General features: G+C 46.3%; 3 protein-coding genes across 22 annotated transcripts in view; 1 reads left to right on the top strand and 2 right to left on the bottom strand.

Annotated features, from left to right (window-relative positions):
* Positions 1-821: 821 nt before the first annotated feature.
* Positions 822-7,132, top strand: napepld (N-acyl phosphatidylethanolamine phospholipase D). 2 transcript variants are annotated; one of them, XM_057023000.1, is made up of 10 exons: positions 822-1,037; positions 3,223-3,298; positions 3,941-4,045; positions 4,140-4,280; positions 4,574-4,798; positions 4,865-4,968; positions 5,036-5,201; positions 5,289-5,437; positions 5,506-5,620; positions 6,409-7,132. In XM_057023000.1, exons 1-10 carry the CDS (start codon positions 898-900, stop codon positions 6,538-6,540), a joined length of 1,353 nt encoding a protein of 450 aa, XP_056878980.1. In that variant the 5' UTR covers positions 822-897; the 3' UTR covers positions 6,541-7,132. The 2 variants fall into 2 exon arrangements, with proteins under 2 accessions (XP_056878980.1, XP_056878981.1); XM_057023001.1 differs by lacking the exon at positions 822-1,037 and adding an exon at positions 1,840-2,419.
* Positions 7,133-8,601: 1,469 nt separating this feature from the next.
* Positions 8,602-16,113, bottom strand: LOC130519491 (proline-rich protein 5-like). The gene is made up of 10 exons (XM_057022999.1): positions 15,953-16,113; positions 14,729-14,811; positions 13,110-13,292; positions 12,600-12,680; positions 12,225-12,331; positions 11,466-11,557; positions 11,231-11,371; positions 9,861-10,002; positions 9,484-9,783; positions 8,602-9,372 (listed from the first exon to the last, which is right to left on the bottom strand). The coding sequence occupies exons 2-10, from the start codon at positions 14,749-14,751 to the stop codon at positions 9,080-9,082; spliced, it is 1,362 nt and encodes a 453-aa protein (XP_056878979.1). The 5' UTR covers positions 14,752-14,811; positions 15,953-16,113; the 3' UTR covers positions 8,602-9,079.
* Positions 16,114-22,089: 5,976 nt separating this feature from the next.
* Positions 22,090-27,280, bottom strand: part of wnk1b (WNK lysine deficient protein kinase 1b) — a 55,355-nt gene continuing 50,164 nt past the window's right edge. For 14 of the 19 annotated variants that reach the window (XM_057022931.1, XM_057022936.1, XM_057022934.1 and 11 more), the window contains 6 exons: positions 26,818-27,015; positions 26,380-26,472; positions 24,875-24,916; positions 23,671-23,840; positions 23,534-23,590; positions 22,090-23,369 (listed from right to left, as the gene is read on the bottom strand). In XM_057022931.1, coding sequence (XP_056878911.1) covers positions 22,941-23,369; positions 23,534-23,590; positions 23,671-23,840; positions 24,875-24,916; positions 26,380-26,472; positions 26,818-27,015 — 989 coding nt within the window. In that variant the 3' untranslated portion in view covers positions 22,090-22,940. Of the gene's footprint in view, positions 23,370-23,533; positions 23,591-23,670; positions 23,841-24,874; positions 24,917-26,379; positions 26,473-26,817; positions 27,206-27,280 lie in introns of those variants that run through there. The other 5 variants (XM_057022939.1, XM_057022951.1, XM_057022933.1 and 2 more) reach the window with 4 other exon arrangements.

The raw sequence follows: 27,280 nt of genomic DNA, 5'->3' as shown, positions 1-27,280 counted from the left end.
AGTTCCTGGGGACCCACATCTCAGAGGACCTGTCCTGGACCACAAACACCTCCAGCATCATCAAGAAGGCTCACCAGCGCCTCTTCTTCCTGAGGACACTGAGGAAGAACCAGCTATCCTCGGCTGTCCTGGTGAACTTCTATCGCTGTGCGATAGAAAGCATCCTGACCAACTGCGTGTCAGTCTGGTATGGAAGCTGCACTATCGCTGAGGCCTTGCAGAGGGTGGAAAACTGCCCAACGCATCACAAGGACTACACTCCCTGCCATCGGAGATGTCCAGAGGAAGCGCTGCCTGCATCGAGCACCCCAGAGCCGTGTCCCTGTTGAACTCCTGCTGACCCTTACACACTCCACACCTCACTACAGCAGTTTACACAACAACTCACTAGCTTAGTAACCAATGTAGCTACTGTTTAAACCTGTCCTGCGCACTCATGCACTTTATCATCTGTATACACGTAATTTATAATTTGCACATCTCCTCTATGTTATGTAAATAGCTAAATAGCTCCTGCACTTATAGTCTAAGGCATTTAATGTAAACACCATCTGTAAAATATGTTTATAGCACAACCCGGTAAACGATTGTAAAAAATAACCGCACATACTGTATTTATTAAGTTATTATCCTCACTTGCTGCTTCTTTTGCACTTCTGGTTAGATGCTAAACTGCATTTTGTTGCTCTGTACCTGCACAATAACAATAAAGTTGAATCTAATCTAATCTTATTAAAATTGTTCAAATTTGGGGTTCGAGTTCCCAGATTTCCGAGAGGTCCTGAAAGCATCTTACAGGAAGTTCACGTAACTTTTCAGTGTCCGCTTCCTTTTGTAAACGCGGTTTTGTTACCTCGGTTCTTCTCCTGAATACGGAAATATGGTCGAAGTCACAACATGCAAACGTTATTCAGAACCGTGCGTTTGTTGCCATATTGTCGCTGGAAGTTCAGGAAACCCACTTGGCGAAGGCGTTTAGACCGTTTGTTCGTGTTGAAAGTTCTGCAGGTATCCTCCACCGGGGGCAGAAACTCAAGGTAAGTTTGTGTTTTGTATGATTGTATTATTCTTGGAATCCGATTTTGGAACAACTCAGTGGCCATTTGATTCTAAATGACGCTTTATTTACGCATGATGAAATTAGCATGAACTTTAAATATAGTAGGAAGAATGAGTCGGTCATTAGCATAATTCCACTTGCAGGGATCCGAAAGCAGATTAACCCACACAGTAAACAATGAAACATCACAAGTCAACCCCAAATTCCCCACAAACGAAACATTCAAACGAATAAAAATGGATTCTAATCCTAGAGGCGCAACACACACACACACCTGTCACAATTACTCCTGTCATGGGGGAAAAAACAATTTAGATGCGATGATAATTCCCCAAAATGGAGCTAAAAGTGGCCACTACCTACCGTGGCGTAGCACCCTAACGCTCAACAAGAGGGAGCAGCGCGCGCGCCACAGTCTCCTTTTAAGGAGAGCGCCACAGGTGCAACTGCCCCAATAATTAAGGTGGGCGTGGCTCGAACTCCACGTCAGCATTATAGGGAGAAATTAACTCAGCCAGATTAACTCCAAATTCAATTTGTTCACTAGAAACTTCAGATTAATTAATATCAGTAATACCACCGAGCATTCAGGCTTGAGCAAAGTTAGAAAGATATTCATAGATCAATTGCTCAATAACATTATTTAGTTCTCATCTAAGTTTGAGGCAATGTGTACTATCAGCTACGTCCTGATTTTTACTTTATCATCTCAGGTATTCCACAGATTAACACCTCTAATGAAAACACATCGCTGTTTGAAATTAGTTTTTGTATTATTCATCATATTTTACATTAGAATTTCCTGAAACGCTGCCTCCACTTTACTGTCACTGGCAGCGGCTCAACCAGAATCAGCCCGTATACGGGCTCACGAACACGCGGCTACAACCACGGAAACTGTCGAAAGAGCCCGAAGGGTAGTTCGGCCTGCTTTCCAGAAACGCTACTGCGCAAGCGCGGGCCTTCTGGGTCTACGGAGCGTGCGCAGTAGCGTTGTTCTCAGACCCGGAAGTCGAGCGTCGTTAGCTTCATGCGCCACTGAGCAACTTTCATTGGAATGAGTCAAGGCTCCGCCCCCAATAGATCTCATAATAGATCCAAGACGTCACACACCAAGCTGTGCAGATCCTCACTACCCTGTCGTGTTGAGACTCCTCACTAACATCTTAACGTATATTTGCGACTGCGTTTTTGCTCATTTTGGGCCTCTTTCGTTGGCGTTTGCATGATACGTCACACCGCGATGTGAATGCTTCGTTAATCTCTTAGCTGTCGATAATTACCAGGCGCTCGTTAACGCTCCAAACATGTCCCCCCTCGAAGAAAACTAGTGATTTTCAGGTTACCTTGAGTTTTAAGGTAAGTTTTTAAATGGCGACAGCTCGCTTTTTATGTCCACCGTTACGCATATATAAACTCAGCAAGTGTAACTGTGGTCGTCTCACTCGCGGATGCATTTTGGTAACTTATTTAACAAGCCAAGTGTTTAAATGTATTAATGCAGATCACAATTTTATGTCAAACTTGTTGTTTGTGAGTGGTCATCAGCAGACCAACGAGATATTATTCATTCTCTTCCAGGTATGTGCACACGGAAGAGAAAGCTTCCATTCATGTAAACGCAGGAAATGTGTTTGCATTGTTGTTGGCACAGTTATTGTGTGCAGCCTGCAGTTTAAAGCCCATTCATGGTGAGGTGCATCATCAGCACTGTTTAGGGGGGGTTCAACAAATCCCGAGGCTTAAATTGCTTCATCGGAGTTAAAATGGGCAGATCTTTCAGAACCACATTCAAGCTCACTTTAATATATTTCATATTTTGTTTATATGAAGTGTGTTTAACATGGATTGCGTCTCTATTTAGGGGACTTTTAAGTTCACTGGTCGAGAGCACTTTTTAGTCTTGTCCTGTATCAGCAGTTGTGCAACAATAGCGTGCTGTTTGAATAAAGAGAAGCCAGAGTGTGTCCAATTATCACCTCTCCATCTCGTATTCAAACACTTGCAGAAGGCCACTTTGATGTGCTGGTTTATTCAGTGCGGCTTCAGCTTGACTGTGAATATGTAACGCTGACTCGTGATGGTTTCCTGGCTCCATTGAACAGATTGTGAAACCGAACTGAAGCTCTAATTATGTGTGTGAACACACTGATGTGTGCTAGGTGTGGCGCTGAGCTCATGGAGAAGCCGTCATCTTCAGGCAGGGCCGCCCTGGAGGAGGCACCAAACCTGGCGGAGGTAAACGGTTTTATTAAAAACTCCAACGCTTGGTGTTTATGAACAAACCTTTGTGACATCGTTTTCAGCAAAAAAACCAAATAAAGCTAGCTTCCGTCCATGTTGTGACCACCAAAGTTTGTTAGCACATCTGCCATCGGGTGTAAAAAATCGACCCTTTTAAGTGGAGACTCTAAATAATTCAAGTTTGGAAAAATATGGAAAAATAAATATTTTTCAGTGTGGTTTTCTGAGGGTCGTGAGATTAGCAACAACAGCTGCGTTGTTCTTTTATGATACATCTACAGTCCTTTTCACGGCCGTTGTTGTGTAGTTACTAGTTGTGCAGTTCATGCTAGCTTTTAAACTAAGACTTATTTTATCCATTAAGGTTTGGATGTTTGTTGATTGATTGGCTGTGGAACGTTTTATTTTTAAAGAAAAAACGAAACTACTTTTGTAAATTCTTGTCCCTTAATCGCATCGGCGTGGGACTGAACACATCTCGTCACATCAGCTGCCTCCAGCATCACTTGACTATAGAAACAGCTTTGTGCATTTTTGGGAGCCCCGTTTAAAATGAGCGTCTAATCAAAAGCGAAGTTGTATAAATAAAAGCCTCTTTGATGCTTTCTGGCTGACATGATTTTGTTTGTGTTCCAGAACGTTAGCATGCTAAGAGGTGCTGAGGGTGGAGAAAGAGATCCTCAGACACAGAGGAAGAGCAGCTCCTCTCGCAAGAGCTTCCGCCTGGATTACCGGCTGGAGGTTAACCTCGCACGTCATCAGTCAGTTTTACCAGAAGTCTGTCTTCTTCTTTAAAACACCTTTAAAAAAAATGCTTTCTTTTGTTCTATGTTAGGAGGAAGTGACAAAATCCTGTCAGGACAAACACAGCTGCTGGACCAACCCCTGGCCCACCTGGCGGTTCCCTTCCTACACCACTCTCCTGAGGTTCCTGCTGCTGGATAAAGATCACAGCAACGTCCCCTCAAGTAAAGAGGTAGATGATTACTGAGAACGTTGAGGGTTGGGCTGTTGTCAGACAGGTAAACCAACAGCAGGTCTCCCGCTTCAGTTATTAACACGCTCAGCCCTTCAGACCACCCTGAACTCTATAAACAGCTTATGGAAACTCGTGGAAGCCTTTCTGTTGAATCATTTCCTTGGAAAAACTAAGACTGGATTTGCCTCATTGGGTTTAGCTGTAAAACGGGCTGCCGGGTGGCGGTTCCCTGCAGAGCGCCAATCAATCGGCAAGGCTGATCCAAGTCCTTTCCCTCTTTCCTTTTCTAGATTTTGGACAATGAGCTCCCAGTAATGGAACCTTACTTCGTCCAGAAACCAGATCTATCAGAATCTGGACCAGGCCTGAGGGTCACCTGGCTGGGTCACGCCACCGTTCTGGTTGAAATCGATGGGCTGAATGTTCTGACGGACCCCATTTTCAGTCAGAGGGCGTCGCCCGTCCAGTTCATGGGGCCCAAAAGGTACCGGGGGCCCCCCTGCACCGTGGAACAGGTGGGGTACCTTTTATGGGAGCATTTGCCCCAGGTGTGGGTTGTTTATGCCTTGTTACCCTTCCAGCTGCCCAGGATCGACGCGGTGGTCATCAGCCACTCTCATTACGACCACCTGGACGCCGGATCTGTGGCCAGCCTGAACGCCCGCTTCGGCGGGACGCTCCGCTGGTGCGTTACCCCAAACATAAACGTGATGAAGCGCAGCGGGTTATGACAGCGTGGCGTCCCTCCGCAGGTTCGTGCCCCTGGGTTTGATGGACTGGCTGATGAAGACGGGCTGTGAGAACGTGATCGAGTTGGACTGGTGGGAAGAGAACTGCGTGCCGGGTTATGACGACATCACCTTTGTCTGCACCCCCTCTCAGCACTGGAGTAAACGAACGGCCCTGGATTATAACAAGGTGCTGCCTTTATTACAGGGTTACGACAACACACCGCGTCTCCGTCAGTGCTGGTTATTTTAGAAATACCAACTCTTTGCTCCGTAGTCTTTGTGGGGCAGCTGGTGTGTGTTGGGCCCACACCATCGGTTCTTCTTTGCTGGAGACACTGGTTACTGCCCTGGCTTCCAGGAGATCGGTCGGAGGTTTGGGCCCTTCGACCTGGCGGCGATCCCGATTGGAGCGTACACGCCCAGGTTCTGCACACAGGACACACATTGTTGGTCGCCGTCCCTTTTTATTAACTGGAGGCTTTTGTTCCCAGGGACGTGATGAAGGGGCAGCACGTCGACCCGGAAGAGGCTGTCAAGATCCACCAGGACCTTCAGGCCAAACGCTCGGTGGCCATTCACTGGGGAACCTTCGCTCTCGCCTACGAGGTGAGAAAAGGGGAGGGGGGTAGATATCCCCCCTCTTTCTCTCTCCTACCTCTCCCCCTATGCACCTTCCTATCCCTCTTTCTCTCCCTCCCTCCCTACCCCTCTCTCTCCTGCTCCTCTCTCTCTTACTTATCCACCTTCCTACCTACCCACCCCTCTCTCTTGCTCCTACCTATCCACCCTCTCCTTCCTATTCACCCCTCTCCCACCTATCTACCTTCCTACCTACCCACCCCTCTCTCTTGCTCCTACCTATCCACCCTCTCCTTCCTATTCACCCCACTCTGCCTCTCCTCCCTCTTACCTATCCACCTTCCTACCTACCCACCCCTCTCTCTTGCTCCTACCTATCCACCCTCTCCTTCCTATTCACCCCTCTCCCACCTATCTACCTTCCTACCTACCCCTCTCTTTTTCTCCCTCTCCTACTTATCCACCTTCCTGCCTCTCCACCCCTCTACTTATCCACCTTCCTCCCTATCCCCCCTCCCTACCCCTCGCTCTCCTGCTCCTTCCTATTCACCCCACTCTGCCTCTCCTCCCTCTTACCTATCCACCTTCCTACCTACCCACCCCTCTCTCTTGCTCCTACCTATCCACCCTCTCCTTCCTGTTCACCCCTCTCTGCCTCTCCTACCCCCTCCCTACCCACCCCCCCCTTCCCTCTCTCTCCCACACACCCTTCTCTCTCTCTCTCCTACCCACCTTCTCTCTCCCTCCACCCTCCCCCCCATATCAACCTGCCCACCTCCTTACCTCTCTGCTGTTAACTTCTCCCCACCACGCAGTACTACCTGGAGCCCCCGGCTCGTCTCAGAGAGGCCCTGGATCAGACGGGACTGAGTCCGGAGTCGTTCTTCACACTGAACCACGGGGAGTCTCGTCTCGTGTCCTCGCAGGACGGAAACGTGTTTGGTTGATGCTCTTCAGCAGCTGATTTACATTTTGAATCGTGCAGATTAACTTATTAGGTTTGAAATGTATGTATCCCATTCGTTCAGATCAACAGTGTTTACAGTTTTCCATCTTTGAATGTACGGACCACGGTTGTCATGGTGATTGATACTACCTGCAGGAGCCGAAATTCCGCTATAAAGTTGTGTGTGAAATAGCTTCATGTATGCTTAGCAATAACAGATTTGTAAATGTTTGAAAATGTTCTCCAGCCAACCTAAATATACCTAAAAGAATTTTTTTGAAATATTTTTGTCATTAAATATCAACAAATGATAATGTTCTGAGGCTAGTCACGAGCTGAGCCGGATTCAGCTTCACGTGCTTCAAATATATTCTGCCTGCTTCGTTTCTCTGAAGCTCAACTCTTTCTTTGCTCACAACTCTTTTGCATTTAGAATATTTAGATGATTGTATTTTTGGGGGTGGGGGGGATGTACTAATTACACATTGTTGGTATCCTGTAGTATCCTGGTTGTAATTACAACACCAAAGGTGCTAACTGTGTTTGTATTCACGAAAGTACCCAATAAATATTTGACAACTGTGCCAGCTCAATATCTCCTGTAATTTAACACCAAGATTCATATAAATTAAATAATTTTAAATGAGTTCTTGCAGTAACAAAGTTACAATGCACTGTTTAATCACAATATTAGTACATTTGATAAAACTATTGCTCAATAAACATCTTTTTCTTATAATATAAACCAGTCTAATCATGTCTCTCAAATATATTAGTGATGCATTTTTAATCAAGCATATACATACATACACATGCTTCTCAACCTACACAAAATTACTTATGCAGGCCCTTCAAAAACTGAGCTATTTGACAGTAAATTAATGGTATAATCGAATAAATTATTCAGTAAATTAATGCAACGTTTGAATTAAATATTTAGTTAATTTCAAGAGAATATATACGCTGTGACCTTTGTTGATCTCAACTCGGAAATACCCATCAGCACCACCTGGCGGGCAAAACAGGCAATTGATTTGATTTAAGTGAAATTTACATTTGCAATACTTGACTTAGATATCGATCCTCAAACTTTGAGAGTTTTATGTCTATATGAAAACAGACCAAAACTAGTTTGTCTTGTTTGCAGTCACCTACTCCGTTGTTTAATTTAGTGATCCGGCTTCGATTTTTATATTAAATGGGCTCCGTTTGTCTTGTACCAGGTTTAACTGTAACCCATTTTATTTTTGTATAAATTTAAAGAAAAAACCTCAATAATGGGAACAATGGAAATGACACGTTAATTTTTAACTTCCATGTTGCAGTTATGACGGCCTGTTAATTTATCGTGTTGTTCAGGTAAACGGCCAGCAGATGGCAGTAAAGGATAATTTGGACTAATTTAGAGTTCAACGGTGAAATATTACAGATCGCCTGTCGTCGAATTAATAATTTCAGCGAATTAAAGGGACATCCATAAGATTGAAAACTAAACTTTAATAATAAACATTATCTTTGTTTCAGTTATGACCAATCTTGTTCATTTACAGTGCGATTCATCTAAAAGACCACCAGATGGCAGTAAAGAAGCCTGAAGCCTATTTTACGGCTAAATTGGGCCACTTTTTTCCTGTTTGTTATTTTCGTGGAAATTTCTTTGCATCAAACTTAGATTCATGTTTTTTTTTGGGATGGGGGGGGGGGGGGGGGTTACGCCACTAATTATATTGGGAAATTAGAAAAGTTTGGGCTCTGTTTGTCCAAAACAACTACTCAAAAACACACTGGATTAAAACATGATCCAAACCTGATCAAGAGCGCAGGGTCGATCCAGGATCAAAAGCCATCTCCTGAAAAATCCAAACATTCCTCCAGGTGGAGGAACGCGTTCCTCTTCGCTCCAGTTCTTCATGTTGTTGCACCAACAGGTGTTTCAAATTTACCTACGTCATCTTCTCCTTGCATTTTCGACAAAGCACCACTGGGCGGCGCTGTCCGCACGTTTTCTCATCTCACATTAAAAAATATGGATTTCTCCCTTGAAAACATTTAAAACACATCGCCTAATCAAAACTTTTTTCCCAGTCTAAAGAAAAAAAAGCAATTTTATTTCATTATTATTGGGTTTCCCTTTGATTTTCATGTAGAAAATGAGTCACCCAGCCTCCGCGGTTTCATCTTCCTCTGAGAGGAAGAGCTCCCAGGTTTTTAAAATAGCTCAATATAAACAGTGTTTAAAGGAGCAAAACGCACCCTCACGAGTGCACACTTGAAATAAATTTCTTTTCATTAAAAAACAAACACCCAAACAAGCACTGTTGCTCAACCTGAGAGCCTTCCTTTCACAGCTGAAAGTTTTGAGAGCTATTAAATTTGAGAGTTATTAACAAGGTCAACTGCCAGTATGTTTTCATTCCTATGGTCATGTGATCGATGGCTTCCTGGATGTCCATGCTGACGTCTCCAGACGTACATTCTTCCCAGTCCAGATTCTAGTTTGTAAAGGAAACTCCCTGATGTGCTCCTCCAGTGCTCTGGAGCTACCTGTTACTGCCTCGGCTGTCCACGGAGTCACCGGAGCAGTGGCCGGAGAAGTTCAGAAAGATGCCGTTGTGCTCCGAGTCCGAGTCCAGAGACTCCTGGACGTGGTCCGTGGCGTTTTCCGGGCTGGACGGAGGGCTGGTTCCGGAGCTCAGTCCCCCGGTCAGCACTCTGGACACCAGTGAGCCCGTGCTGTGCATGGCCTCACCCGGGAAGGGCTCTGGGAGGATGCAGGGGGACGGATGGGGACATTTTTCACTGGGCTGCGGGGCCTGGCTGGAGGTTACGGTGTCTGAGCAAACACAATCAAAACATGTTCAATACACTCTTTTCCTGCCGATATACAAAGGTTTCAACCATGTGATCAGGTGTGTGGATCCCCAGAAAAGCCTCTTCCGCCCACCTGTGTGTCCTCCCGAGGCCGTGGGACCTGAGGAGTGTTGGACCAGGCAGGATGTGCTGCCGGTTTCAGCCGCACTCGTCCCAGATTCGAGCGCCGCGCCACTCTCCTCTAGGCAGGACGTCATCTCAGAGACGGAGTGGCGCCTGACGCAGCTGACTCCGCCTCCAGCGCCGGCATCGGCGTCATGCTCCACCACGGGGGTCAGCATGGGGACGGTGTAGCTCTTGGATCGTACCACTGCGCTCTTGTTGACTGCAACCTTCCTGAGGCTGGAGTTCGGGGAGCGCAGCAGCTGCTTTTCTGGGAGCAGGGCGGCATGAGAGGAGGATTCCACGAGATTCCAAGAGAGCAACTGAGCAAACTGACGTCTATGATACCTAACAGGCAGGAGGAGTTCAGACCGGAGGATCCATCCCTGGAATACAACCCATGAGTCCCGAGGTAGGGAGAGACCACCTTCTGAATGAGAGACTCCAGTCGGAGGTAGTCGTCTGTGACGCCTTTAGATTCATGGACCCCCTGAATCACACACACACACACACACACACACACACACACACACACACACACACACACACACACACACACACACACGCTTAGTTACTAAACACGACTGTAGCTCAGCTGTTAAATGATAAAAAATAATGAGGCGACCAGCCGATGAACGATGGCCTAACTCTAACCTCTTCAACCTGCCTGTCTTGCTCTTGTGCTGCTCGAGCGCCCTCTGGTGGCCGCTCGGTCATAAATATCCATTCAAATTCAGAAAACATTATTTATCCAGGTGGTGCGATTGAGGAAGTCATAAACATCCATAAATAATCGCTCTACAAGCCACAGGGGTCAAAGCGTGGGAAAACAGTAGCGGCCTAGAGGACGGAATTTACAGTAATTCAGCTTAGTCAAATGCACTCAATTTTAAAGATAAAATTACAACCTGATCTCATCTCTACCCATAATAAAATCATGTCAATGTTTTTTTCCACCAGCCATATAACTTCATTTTGTGTGTCACTTTGGACCATTTGAGAGCAATTAAAGCAATAATCTACCTATGCGTGGTAAACTGTGGATTTTGGGACGTTTGTCATGTGGGAGGTTGTGACACGCCTGTGCCCAGACCCGACTCCCCACTCCAAACCACATCAATGCTCCAGACTTCGGCAAAGCGGCGTCACAGAGCAACAAAAAAGGGAAATGACAAACAGCTGAAAGAAGAAGCGGAGCAAAAAGCAGCCACCAGAACATCTCCCCCGTTTCTTATACGAAACGGAGGCAAAAACAATAAAAAACAATAAAAAAAGACCAATTCAAATGACTCAGCAGGACGTGTCCACGGAGAGCAGGTACAACAGGAACACGGACGCATCCTGTCCTGCTCTCATTTCCTCCACCTGTGTTGCCCTCCCGCCTCACTCTGGCCCACAATAAGGCACCAATATGGGGCCAAATCCACTGCTCACTCCTGTCACCTCGTGGTTCCAGATTAATAAACCACAGATGCAAACAAAGGAGATTTTAACGACGAGGAATTCACGCGGACGAACGCTGACGCCGGGTTTCTGGACAGTCAGGGGGCAAAGGGCGCCGAGCGGCCATGGGAAGATTACAGCCCAGATTACTTCCTGTGGGATCCCATCGCAACAGAAAAGGAACTTCACTCTCTCCCTGCGCTCATCTCCCCCATCTGTTGTTGCTTACCCTCCTCCGTGTATGTGTGTATGAGTGTGTGTGTGTGTGTTTGTACCTGCAGTATCAGCAGCATCTGTATAATAGAGGGAGGAACTCTGGCTCGGGGGCGAGAAAGAGCATCGTCCAGTTTCAGGTTGAGCGTGATGATGTTCCTGAAGTGGAGCAGCGCCAGTTGTCGCACGGACGGCTCCTTCCCCTGAAGACACACACACACACACACACACACACACATCCTCGAGGGTTTCCATAGAAGGCTAAGGGCCGGTGAGCATCCGGGAATGTGTGTGTACCTGTACAGGATAGAAAATGGCCTGCAGCATGGAGAGAACATTGCAGAAGAAGAAGTCCCACGTTTCTGCCAGGGAATTCAGCAGTTTCTGACCTGGACAAGACAAATTTGGGAGACCGCTGCTCTCATTTCCCTCCAGTTTGTGTTTTTAAACTAGTGATTGAGGGATTTTAAAGCAAGCCATCTCAGCAACATATGTGAAGGAGCTGTGAACTAAAGGTGTCATATTTGCCAAACAAGGTAACACCCTGCGTGTGCCTCTGTCTTAAACTGAGGTGACACGTTTGCCACAGATTTCACGTCCTCAGCAGCTCGTTCTCACTCTCACTTCATGTGAACTGTGGCACAAAAATAAAGACCAAACCCGCCTTCCTGCCAACAGCTATTAGCTGAGAACAACGGCTCAAAGGTCAACGTCGCATCTGGAATGTAGTCAATTATTACGTGTCCCCGTCAGACACGAAACTATGCATCCAAATAAATGCTTTATTTGACTTGTTTCAGTTTCCTTCCTACAACTGTGAGTTAATATAGTTAAAGCATCGGTGCCCCTTTATTTTACAACAATAAAAGAATCATTTGAACACAAATCTTTTGCAAATGGCAAGGAAACACCTTGCAGGGTTTAATTCTTTTTCCTTCATCTAGTTTGGCTGTAACCTCGTTACTAAACAACGGCAATAACGCCGGACTGGTTTAGGTCACTGCTCAGCTGCATGGACATCCAGACATTTGAAGTGTGTTTTTTGTGGTCAAGTACCTTCATAGAAGCGGATTTTGTCCCTCAGAATGACCATCCCTTTAGTGAGCAGCTGGTTCTGAAGGTATTCAGTGAAGAACAAGCCCAACTCGGTCTTTAGCAGCTGCCTGGGTTACACACACACACACACGCGCGCGCGCACACACACACACTAATAAACCATGGTTCATTTGCTCTCCTGCAAACTGCAGTGATTAAACAGCAGCCGACTCAGGAAATGAGATGTGGTTTAAATTTGCTAAATTTGAAAAAAAAGACATCCGTCTCGTCAAATGTGTCACCACAGGGGTGAAAGGGGAGGATTATGCGCTTTATTAGCCCATGTTAGGAGCGACAATGAGCGTGTGAACAATAAAAACGCTGGGTTCAGCTGACCTGACGCCCTCATTCAGAGTGTAGAGGTCGTTTTCCCCCAGCTCCTTCTGTTGGAACACTGATATGACGGCGTTATGGATGCTGCGGAGAAAGAAACAAACGTTTGTATCCTTCCTATTAGAAGCTGCCACCTCAACTGACCCATCGGAAGATTCTGCTCGATTTCAATGACTCTACGCTCAAAACGACACGTCGTCCTGCTTTTCCTGCTGCTTTCTGACGCTGACGTGGAATAAAATGACCAGATGAAAGAGGGAGGCAAGGAGAGAAGAAAAGGATCTAGGAAGCAGAATGAGATTAAAAAAGGAGAATTGGATGATGAACGAGGATGAAAAGATGCTGGGGTGGACCCTGAGGGAGGAGAGAGCGGACGATTGTGTGCAAAACCAGGAGTGCACTCACAGTAGGAGCCATGGTGCTGCAAAGAAAAACCCGTGTGTGTGTGAGTGTGTGTGTGAGTGTGTGTGAGTGTGTGTGAGAGAGAGAGAGCTGGGTTTAAGCAGATCTGACCTGTTCCAGGTAGCGTTGGCCCCAGCCCTCCTCTGCTGGCTCCCCTTGTCCTTGCTGCACTCGTCCGCTAGCCCCCCCGTTATCCCTCCTTTATCTCCTCCTCCTCCTGCGCTCTTCGCCTGCGAGAGGTCGGTCTGACTGGAGAAGGAGCTGCTGCCCAGCCTGAACCTGCTGTGGAGACTCCTGAAAGTCCAGAAGACAGACGGAGGAACAGCAGAGCTTTGGCAGTGATATTAAAGGCCGCATACCCAAGCTGGTACATAAAATGAAGTCCGTCACCATAGCAACCTGGATCATTTACACCGTTGCCTTAACGTCTACCCTGCGTTCCTGCTCCATGAGTGTGGGAACAGGTGGAGGGAAGAATGGATGAAGGTGTAGGAGGAAAGCCTCTAACTCACCCTCTCCAGTCCTCCTCTTAATTCTGACACTTTCACCCATTCTTTTTCGTCCATCTTTGTCTTTTTGCCAGTCTGAGATCATGTGACCCGGCGGGCTTTTGTGCCCCGCGAACAAAGGAACTCTTTTGAGGTTCTAGAGCTGCCAGGAGGGACAGGAAGGATTTAAAGGTGGCACATATTTAACTTCCTCCCTCTCTTTTTCTTTCTGTCTGTGTGGGGCCCAGGGCCAATCAAAGATGCATTCATGCCGTTAGTCACACCGCTGGCCTCCAGAATTATGGGTGGGTATTTGTTTTGTGGACTGACTAAATACATAAAATGAAAATAACACTGGTATGAAACATCAATTCAACAGTGAAGCATTTTGAGTGACAGTTATGTCACCGAGAGTCCTCACGTGGATAGAATTACGAGCGTGTGTGTGTGTGTGTCTGTGTCTGTGTGAGTGTGTGTGTTATAGGTCAAACTGGATCCTAGTCCATCACCATATAAATAGGTCATTGTGAGAAACAGGAGAACACGGGCTCAGGAACACACAAGGATTCGATCTCAAAGATACACACACACACACATCATTGGATTATACTATTCTTGTGAGGACTTTTGAAGACAAAATACATTCTGCAGGTCTTTACCCTAACTCTTACCAGCACAATTAAATGACCCAATTCTCACTTTAACTTTAAACCCAAGTCTCAATCCTGAAACCGCCCTTTAGAGTTGTGGGGACCAGCTAAAATGACCACTTCCCAAAAATGTCCTCACTTTGCAAGTCATGGGTATAATTTGAAACTCAATATGTAGCATGTAGAAACACCCCCTAACACACACACACACACACACACACACACACACACACACACACACACACACACACACACAATGTGTGTTGCACAAATCACAGGATGCGAGTGGGTCCCAGCAGTTTGACACTTGGTGGTTTTGGCTCTGAAACAACAGAAATAGCTGAGAGAGAAAACGCTGCAGCCTAATTACTAAACAAAAGAGGATGAGGGCATGTTTGCATGACTGGATGGATGAATGAATGAGGTCACTCTGGAATGTGTGTGACCATACGTGCGCTTCTTCCCCCACTTTCATTTATCTTTACACGTCCCAAAGGAAGGAGTTAAAGACAAAAAGGAGAGGAAGTAAGAAGTGGGACAGCAGAGGGACACCAAAGACACCCGAAGCTCTTCTGTGTGGACACCCTCATACCTAAACGAGCCCTCGCGTTCCATCTTGGCCTTGGCACGTCCAAGCTAGCGAGCCGCCTGCAAACACCACCACCGAATCAGCATCTGGAACCAGCAGAATTAGCGTGAGAAGAAAGAACAATTCCCATTTTTCCACAGAGAAATACACCGAACCACCTGTAAACATCAGCACAATGGGACAGATCTTGGACATGGAGACACTTCTCGATGATAAAAAGTCTGAATGAGCATACACTCTTTTAAATGCCCCCATGTGGAAGATATGGTGGCATCGGGACACAAGAGTTTAATCTTTGGTCAACAAATGAGGTTAATAAATAAAAGCAACAGTGACGGATGCTGTGGTGCAGATCAGTCAAATTACACTGCTGTGGAGACAGAAAGGTGATCTCACCTGAAATGCCCTGGCATTTGTACACACACACACACACACACACACAGATAGAATGACGCATATCAGATAGGTTTGTAGTACGGCCCACATACATAAGAGCAATAAACAGATTGATGAGTGACACTGTTGACCATAACACAGCTGATTACGTTTGTCATGGATATTGCAAATCCTTTCAGTTCCCAAAAGAAGCTGTGTGATATTCTGGCTGATGAATCTCAGTGATTCGGGTTCGATTTACTTCCTGGAAACTTCATTGGTAACACAGTTGCGATCGACAGAGTGCTGCTTGTGCCCATTTTCTAATCGTGCTTGCCCGAGAGACGCGTTTCCACCATAAAGGGCTGTTGTGGGAGCCTGGCGGGATTGGTCATTCAGTCTGTGGGTAGATGCTCACGAACAGCGAACTCCCACTCTTCCAAAGTTTTGAAGGCTCCCGAGTGCGACGCCGTCCCCCGTTTCCTCCTACAGATAACCCAACAGCGACTAAATATTAACGCCTCTAATCTCTCTCGGTGGATCGCGCAACCACAACGAGTTCGTGCACGGAAATAACCAGCCTGCAAACAACGGACGCCCGAGCGAGTCTTGCTGCAGGTTTGCCCACGGAATAAAAACAGCAAACCTGCAGCTCAATCATGCCCCCCCCCCCGGTTTCAGCTGGTTTTTTAGCTTTACGCATCGAGCGCGCGGAAAATTCGTTTGGATCGACCTATATTTTCCAAATGATCTTTAGGGTCAAGCAAAATCACAACAAGCGCTTTTATTACAGTTCACAATTTACGCCGCAGTTAAAAAGGTGAGCGGTGCTTTCGGAAGTTTCCTACTCACTTTCCCCACTTTGCTACGGTCTTCTTTGCTCTTCTGTGCGCGCTTTACTTGTTTTTAAAGTCCTGAAGTCTTGAGCACAGCATCCACTGTGCGTAACGGCGCAGCGCCGGCGCGTCCTGCTCATATGAAATTGAAATGAAGGCGGTGCGCACGGACCTGCAGAGCCCGAGAGGAAGTGAGAGAGAGAGAACGACACGGGGGTGTCTGTGGTTTCAGTGCTTTGACGTCATTTGAGGTGTATTACACGTGAAATGTCCCATTTACACTGACAGAAACGGAGCTTAAGGAGAGCGCAGATCTCGGCCAAGCAGCTCCCCTCAGTATTTAAAGGTTTATCAGACGACGGCAGCTCTACACGGTCTCAAATACACGCGAGAAAAGAGAATCCGCGGCGATACCAGTCACTTCTGCTGACTAAGCAACTTTTTAGTGTTCGATTAAGCTGCGTTGAGCGGCGACAAACGTCCTCTGCTGAGGTCACAGGATGAAGGTGGCGCATTTATCACTTATTCATCCTGTTTGTGATCCTGTCACTCGGGAACAGCGACTGGTTTGTTTTGGGTCACCGATCAGAGTGTCCGCGTCACAGGGGCGAAATCGGCGACGCGTCTGTCCTGTATAAAGATACACACAGTGTGTTTGTGTTCAGGTACACTCCATTACAGCTGGCTTATTTAGATCCACACAGGACTAATATAAGGTCACGCCAACAGATGCGCCTAAAACCCACTCCAGTGCCCACATGTGTGTCCAGCACAGACCTGCAGCCGCTGCTTACACCCACACATGATTACACCAAACAAGCACGCAAGATAATTGCTGCTGCATAGGGGAGGATTCAGGAGGAAACTGACCAACCTAACATCGTTGATCCTGGAGGAGCACGGACCATCAGGGTACGAGTGGAACACTTCCTTGAGGGTTTGGGTGAGCACCAGTTGGAGGTTAATGCTTTCGTGAAGGGCAACTAGAAAGGAAGTGTATTAATAATTAGCATTTTAGAGGACGTCGATAAAGGGCAAAGGCTATCTTTCAAAACAAGTACGCTGGAGCAGAATCAGAGAACCACAGTGAGCCAAACACCAAACCCTGAGGAGCGCCGTTGCTGGGGAAAAAAAGTAAGAAGTTGTGTTCAGTAAAAACACTCTTCTGTGGCTCTTCATTAGGGCCCCTATGGAAACTCTTGAGAACGTTACGTGGTGTTGAGTGGTTTATTGTAAGTAACAACAGGAGGTAAACGTTACTGCTAACGGTAACATCGCTGCTACATAGACAACGTATAACATCTATTACACAAGAGATGAATCACGAAACAAGATCAAATAAATCTACAACATGGCTAATTCTTCATTTTATCCCTCCACAGAGGAAAAGGCCACGCACGTGCACAATTAGAGACACTGTACGCACAAAACCTGGTTTTCTAGCATCGTTTTAGCCCTCCCACCTTTTTACTTTCAGATCAAGATCTTTATTTGTTCGCTGGATAGTTTCCTTTGCAACCTTTTGGGGACTTTAATTGGTGTGGTTGTGCAGTCCTCAAATGTCAAAAGTGTCTGTGGGAGTGTATGTGTGTGTGTGTTGGGGGGGGGGCACTGCTACCCAAGTGTGCCAAGTGCACCGGTTAACTTGCAGATGCACACACGAGTCAGACTGATACTTGTGCACATAGCTGGTTTGTGCGTCACGAAATGGGGCCATTTCATACCATTACTTGATTTATTATTATTTGGTTATTATCATTTTATTATATTATTATTTTTACCATTTTTTGTTCTTTACAGGAAAATTGGAGGCCACAATTGTAAAAACAACAGTCTGGTCGGCAGTTGTGTCGGTGTTTGCCAGCTGTAGCTTTTGTATGATATTCATATCACAACTGAACAACTGCAGGACGGAATATTTGAACCCCCCCTTCCTTCCTCAGGCCTCATTTTCCTGACCGTGCTATTATCCCTGGCTCCATGGCGACCAATAATCATAAGTAAAGATTCACACCTCATTAAGAGCTGCTTCCTGTCTGGCGCAAGAAACAGTTGAACAGGAGACAATCGGTGACGTGCTGCCCCCTGGTGGAGAACTCGGGTATGTCAACGCACGCAAACAGGCTCGACAAAACACATTCCAACATATTTAACAAATAAATTTAAATTCAGCCTAGATGGAGTACCTGATCTTCACAGTAATGTATAATACGGTCATTAAATCCTAAATTTGTAGACACTGATGAACACCTGATTTATGTCTCTTCAGTCATGCACATTTTCCTCAAACTTCTTCCAGCTCCTGTAAAAACCTGCCAAAATGATGAAGCATTCCAAACTTCACAGTAAAAAACATAGATCAACATGCTCAGTTTCTATTTTAAATCAATTTCATCCATTTAAGGTCATTTAAACAACTTTTATTAAGTTTTTACAAATAAAGTAACAATTTCAATTATTGTAGCGCAAAGCGCAGGGATTCTTTTTTATATGAAGCTTGAACACTCTATACTTAGTGCAAAACATACCTTTAAAGGCTGCTGATGACTCCCTATATGTATTTTTTTTGTATTTTCTAGCATTCATTCATTCATCTGTTTTTAACCAACCGTTTTTGTTTTTTTTTCTCGCATATTAAACACAATACAGGAAGAAAAAATGAAACCACTGAAACGAGTCAGGTGAGCCAGAGACAATAAAACAGTTGATAAAAGAAAAAAAAATACAAAATAAAACATAAAAATGTGGAAAAATGTCAGTAACAGAAGAAACTGTGGCAACATGAAAGAGATCTACTCAATGACTCTGTGTGTGTGTGTGTGTGTGTGTGTGTGTGTGTGTGTGTGTGGTGTGTGTGTGTGTGTGTGTGTGTGTTGAAAAGGCATTGCTTCACATGTGGGCACTTCTACAGTAACAAGCACAAAATCTTAACGGGCAACTATTGTGAGTTGGTTCGCAGGTCACCACTAAATAAAACCCTACGTGTTCACGGTAACTTCAGGAAACTTCACTTCACAGTAAGAGTCCTCCACGACTCCACTCAAAAAAAAGTCTTCACTATAACTCTCTACTGGTGTTCTTCAGTAGGGGGCGCTACCTGCCAAACCCTTGATACCCCACTGCATCGTGGGAGGTGTTCCTTTAGCAGGATTGTCCAGTCCTGGAGGGGCTGCGATCCAGCCGGGTTTTCTCTCCTACCAGGGCGAAAACGCTTTCACAAAGGAAAATGGGCCCCTGGATTAAAGCCTTGTCTACCTGGTAGGACAGAAATCCCGGCTGGATTGCAGCTGTTGAGGACTGGGTCCGGGTTCCCCTGGTCTATGTTGTAGTGTGGACAGGTAAAAGCATCAAACATCTACGGTAGAAATCAGCTGGAGAAATTTCAAAGTGAAAACCGAGCCAAAAAAAAAAAAAACAGCAGCTCCGGGCGGGTAAAAACACTCAGAACTCTACCAGGCGGAACCGTGCTGGGTCTGTGGCGCCGTCAATGGTTTGACTTGTAAACGGTCACGGGAATAAAGAATCAAAGCAAAGTGGCTCAATGAATTTTCACAGCTTCAACCAAAAACGCAATGAAGAAAACTGTCGCCTTCGTCTCCGCGACAACGGGAAGGGCTTCTCTCACGGGCGTCGAGACCTTCAAAAAGTGACCGGGATGATTGTGAAGCCACACCGGGACAGAGAAAAAGCTGAACGTCTGTACCAACAAGATTTCATCTGCAGTGACAAAAGGAAGGAGAGACGAGGGGCCTTAAGATCACCACCACCACCACCTGTATCAGCACCCTGGGATCAAGCCCTGGGAACAGGGAAACCTCCAGCCGAGTTCAAATCATCTCAGGATCAAAGTTGGCACAGCTTGTCTGATATCACACCAGGTTTCCTGGTCTCCGTTTGACACGTTTGTTGGAATATTTTAGGCTAATGGTCCAACGCTGCCATGGAGGGACGTGCGGTAGCTCAGCGTTGTTGGTAAGTTGGTGACATTGAGGTTAAACTGCTGACTGTTCTGCACCGAGGACGAGGCCTCTGAAGAACAAAGTGGTCCAAGCTTCACATATAATCTCCAACAGCCCCCCCCCCATATCTACATCAAAACCCCTGAAAACAATGGCACTGCTGAAAACTCCTATTCTCCCTGTCGTCACGGTGGTGGTGTACCTGGCTCTAAAGAATACTAATAAAGCTAAATTATCTGGTGATATTTTCAAATCCTGTGTGCTTACAAGGCTTTTTGAATACGCTCAGAGATTTAACCACAACCCAGCCGGAGCGCACACATTCACAGCTAACGATGGCTATCACTTGTTTAACTCTATCACCATGTCCAACCCTCAGCGCCAGCTTCAAAACGTGCTGCTAAGTGTGCTTAATTTACAGTCACCCGAGTCCTAAATACCCTCACTTCCATAAAACAAGCAACGAGAAAGATGCAAGGCACTAGTAAACACCTCCGGCGACAACCAGAGGCTCTAATGGGGGGGCAAGGGGGGAAATAGCAAAGATAAAACGACAGATTCAAGTACATTAAAATGGACACCGTTGGTTTATACATTCACATTCATCTAATAAAACAAGGGAGAAAGGGAGGAGGAGGGCTATTTAAAGTGTCTGATATATAAGTACTGTATTTAGAAAACAGAAAATAGCTAGCATTACTTTCTAAATATCAACAATCCTGCCACTATCACCAGTTTTTAATCTGCTGTGAGGCTCCATTTTCAATTCAGATGGTTGTAGTAAAGTGAGCTGACACCGATGATTTCAGTAAGGCATCTCTTCTGGATCAGGTCCATTAGAACTGAAGTTTAGTTTTCATCCCCCCCCAGATTACTGGTTTTATTAAAAGTGGAGAATTGAAAGTGAAAAGACCTCAAACCAGCCCCTGTATCCTGTTTTTCTTTTTTTGTGTGTGTGTATGTCTCATTTCATCTTAGAACTAATGCTGCCCAACAACATTTGCTATTAATAAACCACAATTAATCACAGTGTTTCCACATCGTACAGCGATGTGCGTGTATAACAGGTCCGTTGACAGAACACGTTCTTGTTTTTGTTTCTTTTTAAATAGATTCATAATCACGAACGACAATAATCAAATGTACATTGTAACAATCACAACACAATTGCTGAAACCATCGCAAAGATGATGATGAGAACTGAGGCATTAGACTGTGGAGCTCTGGGAAATGGCTGCTATACCTCCAATCAAGGTGCATGGATTCACTTTAGTCTTGCCGTGTGTGTGTCCGAGGCGTTGTGTGTGCGACTGTGTGGTACTGGGGGAGGCAACGAGTAAAACAACACAACAAACATACACCAAAAATAAACCTCAAAATGGAATCATAATGGCTGAACATTCTAGAAAATAACACACAGACTGTACAGGGACTCGCTCACTTTGATACAAGGCCACTTTTTCCTCTGTTCTGATGGTTTTGTTTTCCAAAATGATTCTGCTGTTATTGCTTTGACTGATATTGGACAGGCAGAGAGCGGGTGGAGGAGGAGGAGGAGGAGGAGGAGGAGGTGGAGGAGAGGAGGAGGTGGAGGAGGAGGAGGAGGAGAAGGAGGAGGAGGAGGAGGAGGAGGAGGAGGAGAGGAGGAGGAGGAGGAGGAGGTGGAGGAGAGGAGGAGGAGGGGAGGAAGAGGAGGTGGAGGAGCAGGAGGAGGTGGAGGAAGAGGAGGAGGTGGAGGAAGAGGAGGAGGAGAAGGAGGTGGAGGAAGAGGAGGAGGAGGAGGTGGAGGAAGAGGAGGAGAAGGAGGTGGAGGAAGAGGAGGAGGTGGAGGAGGAGGAGGAGGAGAAGGAGGTGGAGGAAGAGGAGGAGGAGGTGGAGGAGGAGAAGGAGGTGGAGGAGGTGGAGGAGGAGGTGGAGGAAGAGGAGGAGGAGGAGAAGGAGGTGGAGGAAGAGGAGGTGGAGGAGAAGGAGGAGGTGGAGGAGGTGGAGGAGAAGGTGGAGGAGGTGGTGGAGGAGGAGGAGGAAGAGGAGGAGGAGGGGAGGAAGAGGAGGAGGTGGAGGAGGAGGAGGAGGGGAGGAGGAGGAAGAGGAGGAGGAAGAGGAGGAGGAAGAGGAGGAGGAGGAGGAGGTGGAGGAGAAGGTGGAGGAGGTGGAGCTGGAGGAGGAAGAGGAGGAGGAGGAGAAGGAGGTGGAGGAGGTGGTGGAGGAGGAGGAGGAGGTGGTGGAGGGGGAGGAGGAGGAGGAGGAGGTCTGCATGGATGTGCATCTGCTAAAGGGAGCAGAGGAACGAGCCAATGATGTTGTGATGCCCTCTCTCTCCTACACCTGTTTGACTGTTTGAAGGAGGATTAAGACACACGAGGTGTTTCAGTAGAGGAGCACATGACTGAACTGGCCCACTCAATGCTGGCTGCTAACCCAGGGTCGAGGCACTCTCCGCTTGAACTGGATCTTTTGTGCTTCCGTGGTTCAGGATCATCATCGAATTGTGAACGTAAAACTCGTTTCTGCTCCTCGCCTCTCTTCCTCTGTGCCGCGGTTTCTGTAAAAACCAGTGGCGTGAGAAGCCTCTTGTGCAACGCCAGATTGTGAGACACCTCGGCATGACGGCCGCCATCGGGCCTCTCTGGGCTCCTCGTTATATCCAATTAGAAAAACAGCGGAGTTTTTAGGTGTTGACTCGAGTTTTTCAACAGGATGACCACATCCTGTTTCTGGAGGCTCCGCCTCACAAAGCTAAACCTGGCTACGCAACTATACACAAGCCCTGCACCCTGACGAAACCTCTTTGGCCCTTTCTCTCTTGCACCCACGGGTCTTTTCCTTTACTCTTCTTGAGGAGAAAACAGCGAAATGGCAGTAGCTATGACCGCACATGCGTTGGTGAACTGCAGAGGTGGCCACATCACTTTTTTCTTCTCTTTGTTCAGTCTTCTGCTTCCAACAACCCTCCAGCTCCCGTGTGGCCGATCTACCTGTACCACTCTGTTCAACACCAGTCCTTTCCAGTTGGGCTTGGATTCCAACCAGCCCTTACTCCCAGTCCTATGTGGTCCTCAGGTTGGGTCCTCCTGGGTTGCTGACAGATTTCTGCAGAGTGTTGGTTGGAGGGAAACCCTGCCCTGGAATCTGGCCCTGTCCCGCGAGCGTGGCTGGGTAGGGGCCCAACGGCTGGGAGGTGCTGACGAGCAGGGGTCCAGGCTGCGTGGGGTTTTGCTGTTGGCCCGGCAGTCCATGAGCGGGACCGGACCACTGCGCGCTGTATGCAGCCGAGGGGGTGTAGTGGATGAACTGGGGAAGGTGGGGCTGAGGTGGAGTGGAGGAAGCAGGAGGGTGGCACAGGGAGCCCTTGCGCACAGCTAGAGAAGTAGCGGCAGTGGCGTTTGTAGGTATTTGGGCTGAGCCTCCAATGCTGCTGGCACACAGCTGGCTTGGAGCAGAGTACTTCCTACCCAGACTGGCTGACTGGATAACCTACAGACATGGTATAGGATGTGAGGAAAGGAAGGACTGGTTCTCAATAACATCTGCAGTTAATGACTGGAACAAAAACTCCTAAGAACAGTTGTGAGACATTTACAGCGGTTTGTTCATTCAGTGCTGCTTTTTTGTAGAACTTATCTCCTTTTCCTGCTCACCTCGTAGCTGTGACCCGGTGCTGGGGCCTGCTGCAGCTGTTTGGCACTTCTCTTCCCCTGAAAGTCAATATTTGATTCACTTAAATGATGTCTCGTTCAAGAGCGACTGTAAGGTGATCTGTGAGTGAGCACTAAACCTGCGAGAGGTTCATGGCATCTCGGGCCCAGTTGTCCACCAGTTTGTGGAGGTCATCGGTAAAGGTTCCTTTCCTCTGGTGGGGGACTGACATGTTAGGGGCCAGACACTGGGAACCCCCCTGGCTCTGACACAGACCAGAACCGCTCACCGCGTTTGTGCTATTCGTCCCTGCAGAGGGAGGAGAGGAAGAGGAGGAAAAGAAAAGCAGTTGAGGATTTTTGTGTTTAGAAATAAAGTTGATAAATGTTCTGAGTGGATGAGAATGATGTTCCTGTTCTAACCATTACAAGGACTGTTACAGGGTGACAGCGGCTGGAGGTTTAGGGCAGGTCAGAACGTTGTTATGGGCAGAAAAATCATACTGTTAAAAGTTACATTAATGGTACTAATGATGGATGACAGGAATGTGAGAGAATGACACTAAACTATATATCAAAACTGAACCTGTTTTCACTCTGACCCCTAAACCTGACAAGCCCAGCATCATTCAGCCACATGATGAGCCCAGCCGGTCCTGCTGTGGATCAAAAAAATGCTCTGGTCTTTGTTGTCTTTAAATCATTTTTATGGCACTAAGCCTCTAAATCCGTTGTAATATTGCATACTTACCAAGCTACAGTTACCAAAATTTGGCCTTTAAACCCATATTGACTAACTGTGCTTGACCATTAATGAATTCATTGATCTGTTTTCATCAAATATTGTGTAAAAACGTTGCATGGAGGAGTTAGCTTGCTGAAGCTGCTGTGTCATGCTAAATAAAATGGAGGGAAACAGAAACGAGGAGACGCTGAGTCATTACTGACTGCAGCACCGTGGGTTTTGATGCAGTCGAGACCACGTGCCATGACGGAGGGAGGAGAGGATCAGGAGGTTGCAGACTGGGTGACAGCTGTTCAGGTGTGTGTGTGCGCTTGTGTGTGTGTGTGTGCTTGTGTGTGTGTGCTTGTGTGTGTGTGCTTGCAGCTGCATGCATTGGCAGTTTGAATCTGTCTGCAGGTCAAATCAGTCATTTCAGTCCTGTAGTCTGTGGAACGTCGACAATGTGAAATGCAAACACACAAGCTGGAATTACTGAATTGAACGGATTGCAAAAAAAGGCAGATAGATCAGAATCGGGCGTCAGAGAGCAGCAGGAAGCGTGAGAGAGGATGGAAGACGGCAGGATGGAGGGGAGAAAGTCCAAAAAGAGAGATAGTTACTACAGAGCTGGTTGCAGGGGCAGACTTTTTTCACCATCTTCCCTGTGATGCCAGAAGACAATTGGAGGATTGGGAGAGAATCAGAGTTAAACCCCAACCAAAACAATGCATCTCACCACAGCACACTGGGGTTGTGTTACCCAATAATATCTTGTGATCTCAAAACCCGAGATCAATCATGTAGTGGTATTTTAGATGTGCAGTTATAGCATCATTTCAGTATTATTATGAATAATTGTTTGTATATTAAGATAACATTGATTTGCTTCTGTCTTGGCTCGCCTTTGAAGATGCTTTTGGGTAACCAACCCTTAGTTCTCAGTCCTCTCTGCAGCTCACAGGCCACACCAGAACTGGGTCCAAATCAGGATGTTAAACTAACCTTACAGACCCACAATATGCCTGTATAAAACCCTCTGTAAGCCTTTTTTTCTTTTAAATAAATAAATAAAAACACCAACAGAAACAAAGGTAAGACCCAGATCTGTTTTTCTCCCCTCCTGACAGTGCAGTGACGAAGGGACAGCTGAGGACTGGTGTGGATAAGGGGAGAGAAAGGGACAGAAATAAGAAAGGGGGAGAAGGGGCTTGAGCTGCAGAGGGTCTTTTATCAAATATACAAAGGAGCCAGTGCAATTCACACTTATGTTTCAGAGCTTCTCATTCAAAATTTGAACAATGAATATACTAAATTGAAGCTGCAGTTTATCAATTCCCCTTAAAATAAGGCAGAAATTTGTGTTTCCTTGGTGATGAACGTGAAAAATAGCAGTCGAGACACTAACAATCATATCTGTGCTGGAAAGGAAAGAATGACTCTGTTATATTGCTGTCTGTGCTGCTCAGAATTCAAGGCTATATAATCAGGGTTTAAAATGTACCTGACAATTAACAGCAAAGAAACTAGTCAAAACATTTAATGATAAAACATAAAGCAAAGCTATATCAGTTGTTTAGCTGTGATTATTTATCACGTATAACTAATTAAGTCTAGTTATGCTGCACTAGTACACTGATTATGTTTAACCGATAATCCCCCAAGTTTTAGATGGATTAAACTCAAAGTTTTCTCAGTATTTTAGCTCTGTTTTTGCCAGCACATATTGATGTTTATAAATGGCAATTTCAAGCTTTTTCTTGCTGTGATACTCTTAAAGATGAGACCACAGTAGTAAAGATGATAACTGACCAAGCCAACCGGAACTAAAACTGTAAAACATCTATGAAATCACCATCACTGATTTTACTGGTTGGTGGACTGATGTTTCCTTTTGTGTGTGAAAGTTTTGATCGTGAATATTTCCTATTATTGGACAGTAGCTGGGTTTGGGGGCATCGGTATTCTGTCATTGACAATATAAGAAGTAGAGGGTCTTCCTTCATCAGAGTAGGAAACCCGCAGGACAGGATGACCATGACTTGACATATATAGAAGTAAAGGAAAAGTACAGCATAAGTAAAGACAACAGGTAAAAGAAAGAGCAAATAAATAAGGCGTTACACACAAAGAGCCAAGCAGGGCGTACTCAGAAAGCGCGTCCTCCTGCTGCCAGGCTTGAAGGCCAAACGCTCCGAACCCCAGCTGAACTTTACACAGCCTGAAGAGAGGGAGGAGGAGGGTAGAGGAGATGAGGAGGGTGCAGTAAAGGGAGAGGTGAGGATAGAAGAAGTGAGGGGAAAGGTAGATGGCAGAAAAATAATAAATAAGAAATAGGGCGGAGATGAGAGGGGAGGAAAGAGATACGAGTGAAGGGATACACAGGAAGAGCGTAACAGTTAGCCATCACAAAGTTTACACACAGAGAGATACTGATGGAGAAAGATAGAAAAAAAATGTGTCTTGGATTGTGAGGGGGGCGGGTGAGGACCACATGCGTGCATTTGTGTTTGTACGGAAGCACGTGATTTGTGGTGCGGAATGGAACTCTCCATCACATGCTTACCTGGGGTGGGAGCACATAAGCTGGGTACAGAGAGCGCCCCCTCGCTGGTATAGGCCGAGCACGGATTATTGCTGGAGGGACAGGGTTTGAGCGGCTGCAGCAGAGTGTTGCTGCATGATTCGGCTAATCCTCCAGGGGCTAGCAGAGCCAGCTGTCCAGGGTACATGGTGGGTACGCTCTGGGCGGATAAAGTGCTTCCTAGAGACAGTACAAGGCATAAGCGGGAAAGGACAGTGCAGAAACAACACAGCACAGAGTCCAGAGACACACAAACATACACATATATAACAACAAGACACATTTACACCATCACACCACACACACACGCACACACACACAGAGGGAGAGACGGACAGGAAAAGCAGTCAGAAATGTTCAAGCTCTGCGCCTGCTCCAACATATACCCACATGAGCCAAGCAGATAAACACACACGGATGTGCACATGGATGCATAAACAGAAAT

The sequence above is a fragment of the Takifugu flavidus genome, chromosome 22 (genome assembly GCF_003711565.1).
Source record: "Takifugu flavidus isolate HTHZ2018 chromosome 22, ASM371156v2, whole genome shotgun sequence".
In the NCBI taxonomy this organism is placed as follows: Eukaryota; Metazoa; Chordata; class Actinopteri; order Tetraodontiformes; family Tetraodontidae; genus Takifugu; species Takifugu flavidus.
The sequence above is the reverse complement of the archived record's forward strand: the minus strand, read 5'-3'. Positions and strand labels throughout refer to the sequence as shown.